At 38.2% G+C, this 19,321-nt stretch overlaps 1 protein-coding gene across 1 annotated transcript in view; it reads left to right on the top strand.

Annotated features, from left to right (window-relative positions):
* The window catches only part of MED13 (mediator complex subunit 13), a 57,892-nt gene that overhangs the window by 21,247 nt on the left and 17,324 nt on the right, over positions 1-19,321 (top strand). The window contains exons 4-14 of the mRNA XM_082328678.1: positions 5,300-5,445; positions 6,536-6,733; positions 7,652-7,846; positions 8,793-8,955; positions 9,255-9,365; positions 10,922-11,605; positions 15,600-15,816; positions 16,734-16,818; positions 17,177-17,298; positions 18,507-18,597; positions 18,767-18,981. Of these exons, the coding sequence (XP_082184804.1) occupies positions 5,300-5,445; positions 6,536-6,733; positions 7,652-7,846; positions 8,793-8,955; positions 9,255-9,365; positions 10,922-11,605; positions 15,600-15,816; positions 16,734-16,818; positions 17,177-17,298; positions 18,507-18,597; positions 18,767-18,981 (2,227 nt within the window). The remainder of the gene's footprint in view (positions 1-5,299; positions 5,446-6,535; positions 6,734-7,651; positions 7,847-8,792; positions 8,956-9,254; positions 9,366-10,921; positions 11,606-15,599; positions 15,817-16,733; positions 16,819-17,176; positions 17,299-18,506; positions 18,598-18,766; positions 18,982-19,321) is intronic.

Raw genomic sequence — 19,321 nt, forward strand, 5'->3', positions numbered from 1 at the left:
TTTTTTAGTTGGAGGCCTCCTTGTTGCTTCTGGTGTCGCAGTCTCCTTGCCTTTCGGCCATAGTGTGGTGCTGATTTGAAGTATGCAATCTAGTGAAGTGTGGATTAGTGAGGTTCTAATGCAGCTAATGTTTGTGAAGCACTTTGAAGATATAAAGCTCTACGTAAGTACTAATGTGGAGGAAAAAACAGACCTAATTACCTTTTTATCAAGGAGGTGTTTTCAGATTTGCTAATGGAGATGTAGAAACCTCATGTATATGTTAATTTTAGTGTGCTTTCCCTTCCTTCCCTTCAGTTTCTCTTACACAGGCAGAAGTAGAAATTGTATTGAAATTTTCCAAGTCAGCTTCTGTTTCTCTTCACATAGAATCATAATCCTTTGTCTCTGAAACAAAAACATCTTTGTTTTGTATGATTTGAGTGAAGAGGGAGCATGGCGGAATCAAAAATGCTGCTTATAGAAATGCATCTTAATGGAGCATAGGTGAGGACTGAAGGTTGCTGAAAAAATAGCATTACTTCCAAAGAGTCTTTTTTTTTTTTTTTTTTTTTTTTCTTTTTTAAAGTTGCTTTCAGTATTGGAACTCATTCTGACTGAATTCTGGTGTGTTCAGATCAAAATTCATAAAGAATGCTCGTTCTGATGACACTTTATAATATCTGTATTCAGAGATCAGTTGGAAACTGGATTGTTGATATTTAAGTTCTGAGATTAGGACTTTAATGAAATTAAGGTAATTAGAAATATTGGAAATTTTAATGGAGTAACTTCATACTTAGGGTCAGTTGAGAAAATAAGATTTTTGGGAGAACTAGGATTTTGTTTTCAGAATTTTCTGTTAAAAATCTGTACTCTGCTCTTAAGTCTTATGTATGCACCTGCAACAATACTTGATCATAATTGTAAAAGTATGGAAAAAAAAAAAAGGGAGGGAGGGAGGATCAATAGTAGCTTTAAGACAAGCTATTATTTTTTTGCTGTATCTGCACCTTAAGGACTTCACTGATTTTTTCTCTGCACAGAGGACAAAAGTTCTGAGCGTTGAGGTATAGATTTTTTTTTTTAATATTTCAGTCATGAGATGCTCTACACAAATTATCTAGTGATCTTCTGAGCTACTTAAAAATGTCTGCAAATACAAGCATAGGATGAACTCTGTGTTAGCAGGCAGGAAACAACCAGCTTCCTTTCTGTTATTGTGTCCTTGACTGAATTGTAAAAGTAATTTGCCTGTTTACTCCAAAGTGATAAGTAGGTAAATTTTTTGCTTGATTAGGTTTTTTGGCTGTGACGTGAGTTACTGAGAATAGGAAAGATTTAGAGAAATGGGGGGAGGGGAGTTTTTGTTGCCCCCCCCCCCCCCCCTTTTTTTTTTTTTTAATAGTTTACAGTAAGGTTTGAGAAGATTCGTCCTAACCTGAGGTTGAGGCGGCATTGTGGACTAGCAATCAGTCTCTGGAAACTTAAGGAATGTACAAATGTATTCATTTAAAAAAATAATAAAAAGCATGCACGTTAAGAGAGTTTCTTGCTAAGTCCATAAACCGGTGTACGCAGGGGCCTCCAGTAACTTAGAGCTCTGGTTCTTTGTTTTCCTTCCTCCTTTTCTCCACTCCCCTGCAAAGAGCTTCAGTATGGTTTTAATTTTTTTTTTTTTTAATTAGGATTCCTCACTGTAGTTCTTGTGATTTTTTTTCCCATGCATTGATATTTCCTGAAGTTTTGTAACCTAACAGAAATGATGATGATAAATGTGAAGAAACAGTTTCTGAGCACGACTAGCTAGGAAGAAATTTAATGCTATATTTGAGTACATAAAGTGTTAGTTTTGCCTTTCATGTTAACTTTTAGTTTAAAGAGTAGTCATGTTTTCAGGAGATACTGTGTGTACCATGTGGAAATCTGTTTCCCTTAGCTTGAGTTTAAGGACAGCACTGTTTTTTACTAGGTATTTCTACTATGAAACAATATTATCCTATTGTGCATAAAATAACTTTGCTGCACCTCTGAAAGTACTGAAACACAACCCCGAGGTGGTGTGCATCATTTTGCTGTTAACACTTAAATTTATAACCAGAATTAGTGAAAATTTTATAAATGTTTGTATTTTCTAGAGTGAATTGTACCCTCGCGGATCTGCTCTCCCAGCCGTACAAGTAGCGTGCTTGCAGCTTGCCTGCCAGCGCTGGCTGAATGATGTCAGGGACAACAATGGCTACTCTCTTACTTCATTATTTTGTTGGAAACTTCTCCCCTGCTGAGTGGGGGGAGAAAAGAGTTCTAATTTTGGGGGGTTTTTGTTTGTTTTGGATTTGGCTTTTGCATGATGACCTTGAATTTTCCTTGCAACTTCTTAGGACTAGTTTTGCAGTGTAAGGAATTGAAAGGCTTCTGTTATCATGCTGATGCTTCTCTTTGTCTTGGTTTATCTGAATTCCATCAGATTATAGTACAATTGTCTGCCCTTTATCTGTGTAATAACGTGGTGTTTACAAGAGACCTAGCTTAATTGCATTTAAAGTGTATTTAAAGAATATGTGCTTTTATTTTTAAACTTTGCCTCACTTATACTAAGCTTCTAAATTGTTATCTGTCCCTCGGAACCAAGAACACTATCCACTCTTTTACTTTAACCCATCCAATATGATTTTAAAACAAAATTCAGATTGAAAATCAGTCTTCAACTATTTGCATAAGGATTAAAGTTTAATCAGACTTCCATATAGGAATTTAGTGGTGTTTGCTAACCATGTGACTTCACTTGAACTTGAAATCATCAACAAGATGCTTAGCTCCATCATCGCCGTGTTTTGGAAACTAACTTTAGCGGGATTCCCGAGCAGTATGTTGTTTCATCTGCAGGGAGTGTTCTGTACAGAGCTGGATTACTGAAGCAGATGTGCTGAGTAGTTGTCAATGAATAGTGATAATTCACTCGTCTGGATCCTGGCTTGTTTTATTCCTAAAACACAGTTAAAAACAGCAGATCAGCTTACCAATGCGGACTTGATGCACCTTGAAAACTGTTATGCTTCAGTCGGGGCCAGCCACTTTGAGTGGTTCCTCATTGGAGTTCGCTTCGTGGCCTGCTTTAAGTTAGTGTAATAAAAAAATGTGCTGTGCTTCCTGTTCCTCCTTGAACGGTTTGTGGGTTCTCTCATCCTTAAAGTGTTTTAGGTCCCTATTTTAAATCTGCTGGTAGGCAAAGCCGTGTATTTAACACCAGCCTTCTCTCTCCTCATTGTGGTGACTGCCCTGGTGGCTGCTCTTTGAGACTTTGGGGTGAGACTCGGTGAATCGATTTATCGCTGTTTTCATAGACTGAACCCCCTTTGCCTGTTCCAGAAACTTTTTTTTCCTTTTCTGTCCCACCATCTCCCTCCTGAGTGGAGGACAGAGGGAATTACACTAAGGATGTATCCAGTAACTGCACCTGTGGAGGGTGCATTTTAATCAGGTTGCTCAGGTGCTCCGAGTTTGTCAATTCTTCATGCCCTGGAGCTCTGGTTCTCTTTTTCAGGAACGTAAAACTCGCTTTGCGTTCTCATGCTGTTGACTAAGAAATGCAGTCGTTTTGTGAGGTCAGAGAGCATGCACGTGATCCTGGGCACTAGTTGATGGGTTCTGGTTTTGTTTTTGGGGGAAACTGTGGTGTTGCGTTCATAGTCTTTTTAGGCTACAGTAGTTCATGGAATGTCTTGTCCATTTGACCTTGCAAAAAATTCACTAGTATCTGCTAATTTGACTGATTTAAATTAGTCTGTTTCCCTTGACTTGTTTCTTTTTTTTTTTTTTTTCCTGTGACTGAGCAGGTGCTTGATGCTACCGACCTCAAAGAGAAGGATTTGTTTTCTGTTCAGTAGTTTATGAAGTACTTCTAAGGTTCTCCTTGACTTTCATTCTTCTGTTACTGAGATGGTGGACCTAATTTAATGTCCAATGTGAATAGCATCTTCTTGCTTTTAAACATCTGTTCTTTTCCTGTGGGAGTGTATTAGTTTGGCAGACACTTGAGAGAACTTGTAGCTGATATAACTGAAAATTGCTGTGCCTATACAACTTCTTTTAAAAAGGGGAAAAAAAAAAAAAGTTTTTTCAGATGGACCTGGCCGTGAAGATGTACTGCTTCTGTGGCGTCCTGGCAGGGATCTGCCTTTTTTGCCTTCCTGCTCTATTCCTGCCCTTTAATTAAAATTGGTAAAATATATTTCACGTGAACCACTGAATTGATTTGGTTGCAGCATAAAATATTTTGCTAGTTGTACTTGCAGGGGTTTATCTATATTTTTGTAACAAAACAACAGCTAACAGCTGCAAAAATTGGGAAGTCTCTGAAGCATGATCTCGGGGGGAGGGTAGAAGATTTTGTGGAGTTGCTAACTAGTAACTATGTATAGCACTGTGAAAATGGCATTTAATTCAGAGTTATATGAAGGAGATGTTTATTATTGGGGTATTTTTTGCTGTACAGGACTGTTGATTTTTTTTTCTAAAACACTCTGGACTGAGAGAAGCTATCAGTGAAGCATCTCATATTAAACATTGATACTTGCTTTAATGACTTTAACAGTGACTTAAACTTTGGGTTTTTTTAATTGATTGTATCTTTCCTTCTGTGTGTGGGTATGGGATTTCATTTTTACTTACTTGATTGGCTTCAGGAGCATGATGATAAAATTCAATTAAAAAAACAACAGCAACAAACAAACAAACAAAAAACCGAAACAAAACAAAACCAACACTTCTCAAAGCTGTTGCCATTCTTCTTCCTGCTTTTAAATAGGGGACTTGTTGGCTAATATTAAATATAAATCTTAAAATACAAATTCTGCTTAGTGGATCTGTGACAGGAGAACCTAGATATGACCTCATTAAAATTCATATATGTTAATAAATATTGTTATAGATTTTAAATAAATATGTAAGATAGAAAAGTATTAAGTTATAGTTTTCTTTGTCTGGCAAAAAATCGTGTTTTAAATTTTCTCCAGACCTCAAAATATAAAGTGTCAGTCTAAAGAGGTTGAAAACTTAGTGTCTGTTGTTTTCTAATTGATTGATCTTTGGTTTTGTCTCTAATGCTGGAATACTTTGCAAATGCTCCAAGGGAACATGTATTTAGCATTGTCTTGCTATTTAGATAGAACGGATTTTTGATTACTTCATGAACGAATATTTTGGGAGCAAATGCCTTCAAACTAGTGAGAAAGCCATCAACTTAAAATAAGTTCTATACTTAGGAATTTTTTTTCTCTCCTTTCTACTCCCTGCACCTTCCCCACTTCTCTTTTCCCAGCGAACACTTGTCCTGCTCATTCACCTTCTTCTTACATGGAGATAGCAATGTTTGCACCAGTGTGGAAATCAGTCAGCATCAACCTGTGTACCTGCTTAGTGAAGAACACCTCACTCTCGCCCAGCAGTCTAACAGCCCTTTTCAAGGTAGGTTTTGCCAGGCAGTAGTGAGTATTAAAATGAATCAATCCTTTGAGTTGCTTGGGATGAGGACTTCTGGCAAAGACTGGAAGAGGGAGCAGAGGCGTTACCTGTTTTGTATTGATTACACGTTCTCCCAAAATGTCCCCTGTCTTGACATAGTCAGAAGCCAGTTGGTGTGTCTCAGCTCTTCTGCAGGTGGATGATTTCCATATTCATCTCTTGGCATGTAGCCAAATAATTTGTCTTCATGACACAATAAACTTAATTCCCAAGTACTGTCCTATTGGTGACTTAAAAATTTTGCTTTTTCAGCAAGCTTTATAGCCCCCATGTGTCTTCATAGACCCTTCTTTTAGGAATCCATTTCTGACTCAACGTACTTAACCTATTCACTCCCCCTACCCCTTTTTATTTGGCTCTTCCTTGCCTGTAAATTCCTTTGGTTCCACCAGCAGATGCAGGCTATGCTCTCGAAGACAAAGGAGTGATGGGGCCTGAGTCTGGTTAGTGGGCTGTTTGATCATTCCCTGTCTTAGACACACTTGTGTTGGCTATACAAATCAGTTCTCCTGCATGACCACACGCTGCCCTTGTTTATTAATGCTCAGTGTCCAAACTTGCTTTTTTTTGAATGCAATTTAACAGCAGCTGTGCCTTCCTAATATGGACAAGACTAAACATGAAACAGATTACTTCCCTGTATATACGTTGTTGTTGTAACTGTACCAAGCAGAATGAAAGGATGAGGAAACACCTTAACTCTGTCAGAATTTGAAATGGTGTTTCTTTATCCCACCTGTATGTTAGAGACTCTTTGCTAGCCAAGAAGAATACTTGCTTGTTGCTTGTTTAAATAGATTAATTTGTAATTGTTATTGTGATACCTTGGTTCTTACAATACACATACATTTAACAATGTGTACCTATTACCAAATACTTGCGCAATGTAGTAAAATGTGATTGGGGGCATTTTGACTTACCCATGGTAAGGTGTTTATTTGGTGTGGCTGAAATAACAGTAACGCTATTTCAGTGGGAAGGAGTGAATTTTGATTAGCTATAATCTCTAACGTATTTTTATTTATCTTTTTAGTTATTCTAAGTCCCTTCGGATTAAATGGCACGCTCACAGGGCAGTCATTCAAGCTTTCTGATTCATCGACAAAAAAGCTTATTGGTGAATGGAAACAATTCTATCCTGTCACCTCTAACTTGAAGGAGGGATCTGAGGAAAAACAAGAAGAAATGGATTGGGAGGATGATTCTCTAGCTGCTGTTGAAGTCCTTGTTGGTGAGTGCTCTGGTTACCTTTTAATTACTGAGATAAACTGGCTGGTTAGGTCTGCAAAATTCTGAATGCAAAATGATGTCATTTTATTCTTTTTACAACTGCTGTGGGTCTTTTGATTTTCTGTTTAAGGCTCAGGCCTATCTAAAATGAGTTGCTACTTAAAGTGGGTTTTGCAGTCCTGTTAGTAGGAGGTGTTTTTCTTGATGTGCCCTGAGAAGCAAGATTGTTTTTAAAATAAATAAATAAATAAAATAATAAAAAACCCCTAGCCTATCACTTTTGACATCTGAGATGCATCAAAAGCATGTTGTACTGTTTCAGATTCTGTGCAAATTCAAACGGAACAGACTTGCCTTTCAGGGATGTCTTCAAAACCACAATCCTGGAGAACTTAATGGACGCAGGCACTGCATTTATCTGCTGCTGTTCCTAAAATCTAAGCCCCTGGGACGCAGTAGTTTGTTCCTGTGCTGTGGGCTATTGACCTTTGATTTGCCAACTAATGTAATCATTTCTCTCTAATGAGTGTTACAAGCTTGTATTGCAGTGATGGCTGGAGACCCTGATGATGATGATGGGGAAGGGAATACTGTCAGCTTTATGTGAAACGAAGAAGTGTGTTCTCAGTCTTCTTATAAAACAGAACGATAGAAGCAAGTAGTAGCATGTAGATGCCAGGGCTGTCTCTGCCTGTATATACAAAGCTCTTTTGATTCATTCACCCAAATCTTCTGTATAAAGTAAATCATAAAGTAATGATGAGGGTGGCAATAGAGACTTTTTGTCCAAGGTTAATGCTTTAGCACGTAGAAAGGGTAGGTAAACTTATGAGTGACTGGTAAAATGATCCATTTGTTGATGATTTTAAATGTAAGTTTTTGGTAAACAACTGTAAAATCGACTTGCTTTTTTTTTCAGCTGGCGTTCGAATGGTATACCCAGCATGCTTTGTTCTAGTTCCTCAGACAGACATCCCTGCTCCTAGTACTGTAGGGGCATCTCACTGTTCAACTACTTGCTTGGGAGTCCACCAAGTGCCTGCTTCCACAAGAGATCCTGCCATGTCTTCAGTAACTCTGACTCCACCGACATCCCCAGAGGAAGTTCAAACAGGTATAACAAAATTAGCTTCTGCATGTGGGTAATCGTTTTGATGGCTTCTCCTCTAAATGTAGCAGTGTTTGGAAAGGATTCAGATGTTCTCTGTACAACTGACTTGTTACCAAAAATCACATTTTAGTTAGAAGTCTGTTGTAGTAAAACCAATTTTTATTGTCCAGTTGTGGGCAAAGTTAACTTGAACGCTTTTTGTCAGTTGCTGAAATGAGGACTGCTTTTGTACCTGATGTTGTTATCCAGTACTTTAAATTTCTGTGGTCAAGTTTTTGGTTTTGGTTTTTTTCCCCCCCCCCTCTGTGTGTGTGTTTGTTTGTGTGCATGTATGCATTCTGGCGTAGCTTTATAAACCTCGTTGCGCATCTCAGCCATTAGTGAGCCAGGTGATGTTTTCAGCCTTTTTCACGGTCCAAGGAAGATTCTTTGTAGTCAAGTTTCCAGTAAGTCTGCGTGCCCTCTGAACTGTGTGTGAGTAGTGGTTATGGTAAACCACTTTAAGTCAAAGTGAGTAAGGCTCACTGGTAGTTTCAGGTGGCTTTACATACAGCTCTTCTTGGGCAGAAAAGGTTTTGTTTGTTTTTTCCCCCAAGGTCTTCTGTTACCTTAGTTTGACCCTTTTTTTAAGAAGTACTGTTAAATTTGCTAACAGGTAGCTTTGCTCAGGTTATTTTCTTTTTCAGGTCTATAGTTTCTTGGAAGATAACGACTAGCCAGCCCAGTTATAACCTAAACATATAGGGTGCTTCCCTGCCCATGAGAGGGAACCATGTTATGATAATTGGCTACTACACCTAAATTTTCTATTTGTTTTTATTTCCTAACATTGAGTTAAGAAGATACTTTTCTTCCAAAGATGTTCCTGTGGTGGTTGAATTGGAGTAATAGTGGTTGTCAGTGTATCACTTCATTGTCTAAAACTGTCTCCTCTGGTGCTGCTTTTCAGTTGATGCTCAATCTGCCCAGAAATGGGTGAAGTTTTCTTCAGTTTCTGATGGATTTATCTCTGACAGTACTAGCCATCATGGTGGCAAAATACCTAGAAAGCTAGCCAATCAAGTGGTGGACAGAGTTTGGCAAGAATGCAATATGAACAGAGCACAGAACAAGTATGTACTCGTTTTGTGAAGCCTCATGGTATCTTATGTGTTCATTGTAGAAAGTACTTCTGGTAAAGATGCTGTGACTGCTAGTAGAAGGTGCTTTACTCTTAGTAAGAAAACATTTTAAAGAAGCTCATTTGTTCCGAACTAGTAGCTTGTTTAGTTTGCAGTTTAATATGTTAGTAAAAGGCTATTTATAATTTCTTTGCTGAATCCTGTGTCACAAAACTGCTCTTGAGGTTTGATAGACGATAAGGAAAGAACATATGTTGGTCCCAAATAACTCTCCCAATATTGAATCATAGGAGGAAGTATTCTGCTACATCAAATGGTTTGTGTGATGAAGAGACAGCTGACAAGGTAGCATCCTGGGATTTTGTTGAAGCCACGCAGAGGACAAACTGCAATTGTTCAAGGTACGGTACTTGGCACACCCGCAGTCCAACGATGTACATTGAGATTGAAGTGCTCAGGAGAGGGCTCATGATGACTCCTTTAGGAGTAATTAAGGAATGGCTGCTTGTAGGAGAGCTGTAACGAAATTTGTATCTCCTATCCTAAATGTCATTTTAGGTCTTGAAACGCTGCCCAATAAGATAATGCAGAGGTTTTATTCAAGGGAACCATCTGAGTGGACCTACTGGCAGTTCAGTGACAGTCTCTGAGTCTTGGGCTGGAATTGCTTAGACCTGTATATGGATAGAAACTATCTCATGGGCAACTTTCTCAGGCTGCAATGGCAAGGGAATGCCTATTTATTTAGGAATTAAGAACCTTTTCTAGAGGGCTGTGGCATTAGCCTTGAAGGGAGAAAGCTGTTAATCAACAGCAAGACAATTGTAGCATTGTGTCTTGATGAATATGAAAGAAACCCAAACCTGCTTTACTTTTTGGGAAATACGGCATTCCGTGGATGGTTGTATATAAAACTGCTTTTCTGCGAGTTGATTGCCTGTATGTGGTGTTTTTATATTAGCTGGGGGAAAAAAAAGGATCAAAACACAGGGGGAAAGTCTGAATTTAACTTCCAGTTTTTGTTATGACTTTTGTTTTGAAACTGTGCAATGACACAGAGTGTTAATACAGGTGTTTAAAATAAATGGAAACATTAATTTCAGTGAATTGTCAATTTCTGTACTTATGGCAGAGTACTAATCTTTTTTTAAATGCAAGTTGCATGCTTCTTAACTTCCCTAATGGAAGAGTGGCAAAGAATACCCAGGCACTAAGGATGTACATGCAGTTCAATAGCTTAATCATAAACATTTCATTCTAAGCTTTGGTATTTCATGTCTCATTCTATCAGATGATCTAGAAAGTTGCCATCTTGAACTTCAAGATGAAATGTTTAAGCTCAAGTGCGTTTATACTGGAAAAAAACTGAACTGTATTAATGCAGCCAAGACATCAAGCTTTTCTTTTTTCCACGCTTGCTAAATTTGTAGGTAAATAGCTATAAAAGCTTCGAAATAACTTTTGTAGGACCGAGCTTGGCTTCTAGATTCTTGATGTTAATTTTCCTCTCCTTAACCCGTAGAGACTTGGACAGCACTATTGGTTAGAATTGATGCTTGAATTCAAGAAGTCATTCACTAATTCATATGTTGTTCTACTGATTCATCAGTGTTGGCAGAAGTTAAAAGCGACAATGTGTTCATGTGACTATTTATTTCTGTTAAAAGCAGTTATAAAATACTGTCTTCAATTATGAGGATTATATGTGTGTTTGGCTCGTAGGACAGCTTTTCCAGTTTTTTTAAATGGTATTCTAAAATCTTTCAGTGCTATTCAAGTCATTGAAATTAAGTTATGGTCAGAAAGAGGCAGCTTCACTTCAGAGTGGTATCAGTTTTAGACTTCTATAATCGTCTGTTTAATGGCTTAGAAGTGCGTTCTTATCTAGTGAAAAAGAACGTGATAGACATATTTGGAAGTTTAATGTGAAGTATTTTTCCCTATATTAATTCTGCAGGCACAAAAATCTCAAACCAAGAAATTCAGGTCAGCAGGGGCAGGCACCACCTGTGGGCCAACAACAGCAAGCAGCTCCAAAGCACAAGACAAATGAGAAGCAAGACAAAGGGGATAAGCCACAGAAACGCCCTTTGACTCCTTTTCATCACCGTGTATCTATCAGTGATGATGTTGCCATGGAGGCAGATTCAGCGAGTCAGAGGCTTGTGATGACTGCTCCAGACAGTCAAGTGAGATTTTCAAATATCCGAACTAATGATGTAGCAAAGACTCCTCAGATGCATAATGCTGAAATGGCAAATTCACCTCAGCCACCACCACTTAGTCCTCACCCGTGTGATGTAGTTGATGAAGGGGTAGCTAAAGCTCCTTCTACTCCTCAGAGTCAACATTTCTACCAGATGCCAACACCAGACCCCTTGGTTCCCACAAAAACAATGGAAGACAGACTTGATGGCTTGTCTCAGCCTTTTCCAGCTCAATTTCCTGAAGTTATAGAGCCTACAATGTATGTTGGTACTGCAGTGAATTTGGAGGAAGATGAAGCTGATACTACTTGGAAGTATTATAAAGTTCCAAAGAAAAAGGATGTGGAATTCTTACCGCCTCAGCTTCCAAATGATAAGTTGAGAGATGATCCAGTAATACCTGCTGGACAGGAAAACGTAACATCAGTTACAGAGTAAGTAGTGCTTAATACTATGGTAGTAACGTGAGAAAGCGAGGAAACTGAAAGGCCAAAGGCAGTAGTTTCTCGTTATAAGCAAGCTTGTCACTAAATCATAATGTTGTTCTCGTGAGCTCAACCAGTAATGCTGAGTACGTGAGCATAACTATGAAGATACTAATTGTGAAATGTGAGTACAAAGCACAGTCAAATATGTAGTAAGACTTTCCAGCTTTTTCTCATTAAACTCTGATTTAGCAGATGGCAATGAAGTTTGTTTTTCTACTGTAAAATTAATCTGCAGCCAAATTCTGCCTATTTGAGACTTAAAGTCCCGTTCCCCACCTGCCCCCGCCCCCCAAAAGAACCTTCTCATTTCAGTATTTGCTTTCTTCACTATTTGAAGAAAGCATGGATGGGCTTGGCTGCAGACTTATCCTGTTAAAGTTTCTTCTACCTCAGTTCTGCTCTTGTCTTTATTCAGAAGAGCTGGTATTTAAACAGCCGATTCAAACAATGAGGAAGCTAATCGGTTCTCCTGGAAGATGTTAACTTAAACGTAGGCTGCAACTGCTTTCCAATATCAGAAATTTATCTTTGGAATAAGTAACATAAACTGGCGTTCTTCCACGTGGTGCATTCTCTCTGTGGTGATGTTCAAAAGGCTTAAGGTTTGAGGTTATCATTCAAAGAAAACAAGTGACTGGTGTGTCTGCCGTTACTGCTCTTGGACCTCAGATCACATGGGAAACCCTCGTTCATTAAGCAAAGCTTGTCTAGCTTGAAGAAATATTGAGGCAGTCAGACAAGATCCTTGTTAGAACCTCAGCCTTTGAGCTACAGGAAATGTTTTGGAGAACATCTATTATTTTATTTTAACATAAGCTAATATTGTCTTGAAATAAAGTATGTGTAGTCTATAACTATTTAAAAAAAGGTTTTTATTGAAGAAATAGAATTTATTTCTGAAAGGTAGTGTTATCTAGCACCAGATTTTAAAATGTTCTATTCTGCTGCTATCTGTTTCAATCAGGATAAAGGAATTGGTCACTTTTTTGATGCTGCCTAAGTTTTGATAAATTATGGACCTTCGAGGCAATGGAGCAAAAGTATAACACTAGTGGTTTTAGTGTTAAAACTTATGTTTGAGCTCTGTTTTACTGCAGAATGAATCAACATGGATTTTCTTTACCAGTTAAAGCAAAAAATAAACTCTCCAAAAAAGGCTGCCACCACCACCACCAAAAAAGCCCCCCAAACCACCATCAAACCAAAGAAAAAAAACCCATAAGAACAAAAAACCTGAAACAAAACCACTTGGCCTTCTGGGTTGCGTCTCCTTTGCTGTTGCACTGCGTAAGAAATTCTTCCTGCCATCCATCTTTTACACCTCTTCCTCGTGAGGAGGTGCCGCAGGAAAAGGATGGTAATGGGAGGCAGCAGGTGCTGACAGGGCTGTTCAAGAGCAGTGTAAATTTAACATGATTGGGACCTGGATGCAGAGGTGATAAACTTTGGCTTAGGGTTGTGATCGAGGGATTAAAAAAATGCACCTCGAATGCACCCGGAGTTGTCGCTATCAACTCACTTGCTGTTGATTATTTTTGGTCCAAAATTAATTTTTTTTTCCTGTTTAAGTGAAAGGAGGCTCTTAATGTGATCAGTATCAAATTAGTGAGGGTTTATTTTATTTTATTTTTTTAGGAGTTAGTGTACTTAATCTGTGGTAGAAGAGTTGAAGCAGCTACTCACAAGACTGAAATGTTATGTTGATTTTCTGTTTCGTTGCTGGCAGCGGAAAGCCACTGATGGCAGCCACATTGACTTTGCTGCGTAGGAAAGCTGTGAGAAGAAGTAAATATGCTGTAGCTGTTGGTCTGTTCTTGTACACGTTTTCTTAGCCGTATCTTTTGTGTTCACTGTTTAAGAGTTTACATTAGCTAGTGCATATCTTAGCTCTTACAAGATGTGCATTTATAGGATTTTTTTAGCGCTTTTTTGGCTTTGAATTCATTTCAGCCAACGAGGCAGAGAAAGATATGCTCACTTCAAAATTTTCTTTTTTCTGTTCAAGACATGGTCTTTCCTTGTATGGCTTCTAGCTTGATTTAACAACTTATTGAACTTCCCCCCCACCCCGGGTATCTGGCTATTAACTTCTCTTCCTCTTTGGTGGTCAAAAATACTGGAAACTGCTGCTTGCTTTTGCTGTGTGTTTTTCCTGGTGTTTAATTCCTTGTTCCTAGAAAGTTGTTCCCATCTTTTTTTTTTTCTTTTTTTTCTTTTTTTTCCCTTCTAATGGTAGTTTTTGCAGGATTTAGAAACGAGGAAGTCCTCAACTCCATCTAGTGCTACTGCAGACATAAATGCCAGTGGTGCTTGACATGCAGGCACACCCGTTGCACTGCTGTCCGGGGCGGTTGTGCTGTGGTGGTCGTGCTTAACACAAGATTCTATTGAGCATGGATGACGGCATGGATGGATTTGACAATGTTTTTGGCTGTGAGGTGTTTCTTTGGAAAGCTTAGTTCTAGGAAGTCTTTTGACAAAGTAAAACTGTTCCTGTGTCCTCTCTCACACCACAGAGTTGACAGGGATGTACAGGGCAGCAAGGAGGACTCTGAGGAATCACTGTGCCTTCTCGTGTGCAGAATTTCAAGGTTCAAGTCTCAGAATTGTTCTATATCACACTTTTCTTTCTTTCTGGTCTCTCAGAGGAGAAATGTAAGCCTATCTTATTCTAAACTCCAGATCAGTGTCTGCATCTAGGCTGTCAAAACCAAGCTCTACTAATTGCGAGACGCGTTAGTTTCTTACGGGATAGCATTTCCCTTTTGGATAGGGGCTTGAGAAGGGAAACGTTGGAACCTGTGTTTGAACTTGAAGTATCCCTCTGTAATCTTCATCCTTGCAAAGTCCCTTTTTCATTTCACGTGTGAGACCTCTGTAAATGCTTCTCACTGGTCATTCTGTTCCTGTTTGGGAGGAAGAGGTCTTGAAGCAAGAAGAAATTGTGTACCTACATCAGGCTGACAGTCCTGAAATATTTGTCTTGTTTGAAGGAATACCTTCCTCACGTGGTGCCTCTTGTACACTGGGATACATAAAATAAAGTTTGTTTAGGGGCGGAAGGTAGAGGGGCATAAGTGTAGCTAATAATCATAATACAGTTTTCTACTTGCCAATATCTCTTTTTCCTAGAGCAATGTTATATCTGGGAAACTAATAATCCTGATACAAAAACTTAATTTCTGTGTACTTACCAACTCCCTTTTTGGCCCCAAATGTTAAGAAAAGAAAAATGCTGACAAAGGCAAATGTGGTTTTATTATTCTCATTAGTAAATTAGATAATGGTGTATTGCAAGCTTCGTTTGTATTGATATGAGTGATATAAATGACTACTAAGCTTAGTGGCATTTGTGTGCTTTGGTAGTGGTTATTGCTTGGGCTTTTTGGATAGCCAGGCTGTGTGTACAACAGTGTTGGCCTGTTCGTGTTAGACGGAGCCGGGTATTGGGGTGGTTGGCATACTCTCTACATTTAAATGAATCAAATGTCCAGGAATTAGATTCTTAAAATATGGAGAATTCAGGTTTAATCACTTCATTCTGATCATTTGTTTGAAGGTGGATGGGGAATGGCAATGAATAATTTTTTAACCTGGTGAGTTTCTTTTAGTGAATATAGATAGTTTAATACATTTGTACTTTACAATAAATGACAGCTACAACCTGGGATAAATTACTAATCTTTATCTGAATTGACAGTGCTTGAGGAGAGATGGGCAGAATGAATCACACTGCTGTGTCTGACGTGTATAAGGAGGTTATATTAAATGACTAATGAGCTAGCCTTTTTCCCAAAAAGTTTTCTGAAGGTGGGGTGGAAAGGAAGAAAGTGGGAAGGGAAGATGAAATTGTTCTTGTAAAGGCTGTGTGATAGCAAACATATTCTGACATAATAAATGATAAATAATATTTTGTGATTTTTGTTTTTCTTCTGTTCAGATTAATGGTGCAATGTAGGAAACCTTTAAAGGTTTCAGATGAACTGGTGCAACAGTATCAGAGTAAAAACCAATACCTAGCAGCAGTAGCGACGGAAGCTGACCAGGAACCTGAAATCGATCCTTATGCCTTTGTTGATGGTGATGTGGAATTCTTATTTCCTGATAGTAAAAAAGATAGGCAGAACGTTGAGAGGGAAGCTGGGAAGAAACACAAGGTGAGTAAAGGAGTGAGGATGCACATCAGTGATGAAATTAAAACAAATTGCTTTAGTCACCAAATATATTTTAAGTCCTTCTCTGTGTATTTAGAAGTACATAAAAAAAATTATATTCTAGCAGAAATGATCAATGAAATTATGCAGCATGCCTCTACACCTAAAATTTTTTGGCACGCTGGTGGTGCTATTGCATTAGGGTTGATGGCTTATACTGGGAGAGCACTCTTGGATTGGAACAAAAATCAGTAGCCTTTCTGTAGAAACGGGTGACAGAAGGTGCTTGGGGAAGAGAGGAAGAACAAGGCAAGTGCTTTGTTCAGGTGTGGAGAGGGTTGGGGTAGGCGAGGTGAACTCTGACTAGTTGCCTGGACAGTGAATTGAAATTTTTTTTTTTTTTGGTGCTTTAGCCAGTACCAACTATATGAGGCTTCTACTTCAAACAGAAGTACACTCTGCAAAAAAGGAGAAAATACAAATGTATTGGGAGTTTTCTATGAAATAAATTTGCTTATTAGGACTAGTTGTGTGTATATGCACTCCTGATATTGAGAGTTTCATTCGGTAACTAGTATAGTTAATGTATAGCATTTGATATCGAGTGTTTTTTCAATGAAACGTTGTAAAAAAAATCCACAGCTTGTTTTTTTAAATTTATCCCCAATACAAAAACTAAGATTTGCATTCTTACCTGTGCTCATCATTTGTGTGTTGCTAGCATGTTGTCTGTATTCCAAGCTTGCTTCTCCCTGAGCAAGTACCGCTAGCCAGCCCCCAGACTACACCTTGCTGAGCTAGAAGGGTAATGAGAACCTGATACTTCTGATATGTACAAGAACTCCCATAGGGAGGTAAAATGCCCCCCACTTCCCCAGTTAATTAAAGCAAACTTTTCTACCTTTTTTTTTTTTTAATAGGCTGAGGATGGGACATCTAGTGTTACAGTTTTATCCCACGAAGGAGAAGATGCTATGTCTCTGTTTAGTCCTTCTGTCAAGCAAGGTAAAGAGGCTTTTTTTTTTTTTCTTCATTCCTCTTTTAATTGTGCTATGTTAATGATCTCTTGAATAGTCAACAGATTCTAATAGGCTACTAAGTTTTTACTTTATGGTTTGTATTTCCCTGTCCCTTCAGAATTAGGAATCTTCTTGGAACACACTTTTTGTTGCACCTTGCAAATAAATGTTGGCTATAAAATCCAAATGTTATAAAATTGAAGGGACCTCACTTACGAGTAAGATAGTTGAATGGAATTGAGAACCTGCTTTCCCCTGCCCCCCAGCTGTGGAAATAAGATGCCTTTATTTTTTTAATGAATATATATTGCCAATGTTTTTGTAACACATGTTTTTCTTTATAGATGCCCAACGTATTGCTGCTCATGCTCGCACTGCATCAACTAGCCTGTTCCATGAAACAGACTTAGTGGTCTCTTATACTGACCTTGACAATCTCTTCAATTCTGATGAAGATGAACTAACAGTAAGTGATATGCAAGGGTAATGGCAGCTGCTAGACAAAAAACTGCAAGGAACAAGTATGTCTCTTTGTGGTTTTGGATTGGTGGTTTGGTTTTTTTTCTTGGCATTTGTAGGAGAGGTTGCAAAACGTGCATATAAGCAAGCGCTGTGGCTCCTCTGGAGCAGACGTACTGTTCTGGTTGACTCATACGATCGTATTTTTGTTACAGACAAGCTTTTGATCTTATATCCTTACTATCCAGACAGTATATGCTGCTTGAATATATGTTTAGTTACAATTTTACAGATTCAACAGTGGTACTAGTGCTCTTTTCCTGTGGTCTAGGTTCTGTTTAACTAGTCAATAAAGGTAATATTGAAACAAAACAAAAACTTCTGAAAGAGAAGAGGCATTTAAACACGTGGACATTCTGCCAAATAAGCTGCTTCATTGCAGCAGCTATTATCTTGGAACAGTTTCTCTTGCAGTCTCTAATGGTTCTGAATCCATTATTTTTCTAGTTTCTATTTCAATACCGTTTGCAATCTGTTTTCTTTTCTGAACTGTACTTTGCTCCATGCTTAATCCTGAATCCCCTTACCCAGACAAAATGCCCATCAACTTTAATGGGAGCTGTAGCTGAGTAAGGGCTGAAGGATCTTAATAGCCGTCAAAGGTCATCATTGTATAAAGCCAGGGTGTTTGCTCTTAAACATGAAGACTCTTATTTTCTATAGACTTTAGTACTGTTTAAACATTGTAAAATATATCTCTTGTTCTTTTAATTTCAACAGCTTTTCTTCCCTGTACCTCTTGTTCCAGGATTTGTGTTTCTCTATCTTTTCTATTCCTGTTCATGTGGTAACATCAGTAATGTTAGCATGGTTTTGGGAGTGTGTATGTTTTTTCTGATAGATTGTGGGCAGCCCTATTTAGCTTTTTTTTAATATGTCTGCTAACAGGCTGAGAGTTATTTTATAACTGGTCTTTCATTTTAATAGCATCGTGACTTGATGGGAGAGCATTCTCTGAGTTATAAGTATTAAGGGAGAACAAGTGTAACCCCAACTACTAGCATTGGGCTTCTGATTTATTTTAATTTTTCTAAATATTATACAAAAATGTCAGCTTTGTATGTCCACTGCACATGAAATTTCCTGTTAGCAGGAAATATGAACATGTGTTCATGTCTGAAGCGATTTGATTACAATACTTCTTTTCTTTCTTAGCCTGGATCTAAAAGAACAGTGAATGGCGCTGATGACAAATCCAACTGCAAAGAGGCAAAAGCAGGAAATCTAGACCCACTGTCATGCATAAGTAAGCTTTATTTGTTTTTTCTAAGTAGAATACTAGCTCTTAACATTTGATTGCTAATATGTTGTGGGAATTTGGAAACACGCTTCACTTGCCTTACTGAAATTTTAAGACAAAAGAAATACTTCAAAATGTCTTCATGCTCTAAAGCCTACTTCTAATCTGAAATTAGGCACTGCAGATCTCCATAAAATGTATCCAACTCCGCCTTCATTAGAACAACATATTATGGGATTTTCTCCAATGAACATGAATAATAAGGAATATGGCAGTATGGACACTACACTTGGAGGAACAGTACTTGAAGGGAATAGCTCTAGTGTGGGAGCTCAATTCAGAATTGAAGTAGATGAGGGTTTCTGCAGCCCCAAACCTGCTGAAATAAAGGTAGGTAGTGCTGATAGTCCTGATAAATGTTTCTAATGATTATTATTCAGTTTATTACTTAATCCTGAATAGGAACTGTGGGAAATTAAGTACAATTTGAAACTTGTGTCTAGGTAATGCACATTCTAGTAAGTAGTGTGTAGTATTTTACTACTTAAGTTTCAGGAAAGAGTGATGCATGATTAGCTATTAGTAAGCTGAAGGAATGCATTTCAGTAATTGTAGTTCATTGTTTGTTTTGTGTTGGCATATTGCTTTTTGGAGAACCATGGGTGAGAATAACGTGTGTATAAATCTACTTTTCTCTTTTGCAGCTATATCAGGATTAAATATTAAAGAA

The sequence above is a fragment of the Platalea leucorodia genome (assembly GCF_965183815.1).
Source record: "Platalea leucorodia genome assembly, chromosome: 16".
NCBI classification, from domain to species: domain Eukaryota; kingdom Metazoa; phylum Chordata; class Aves; order Pelecaniformes; family Threskiornithidae; genus Platalea; species Platalea leucorodia.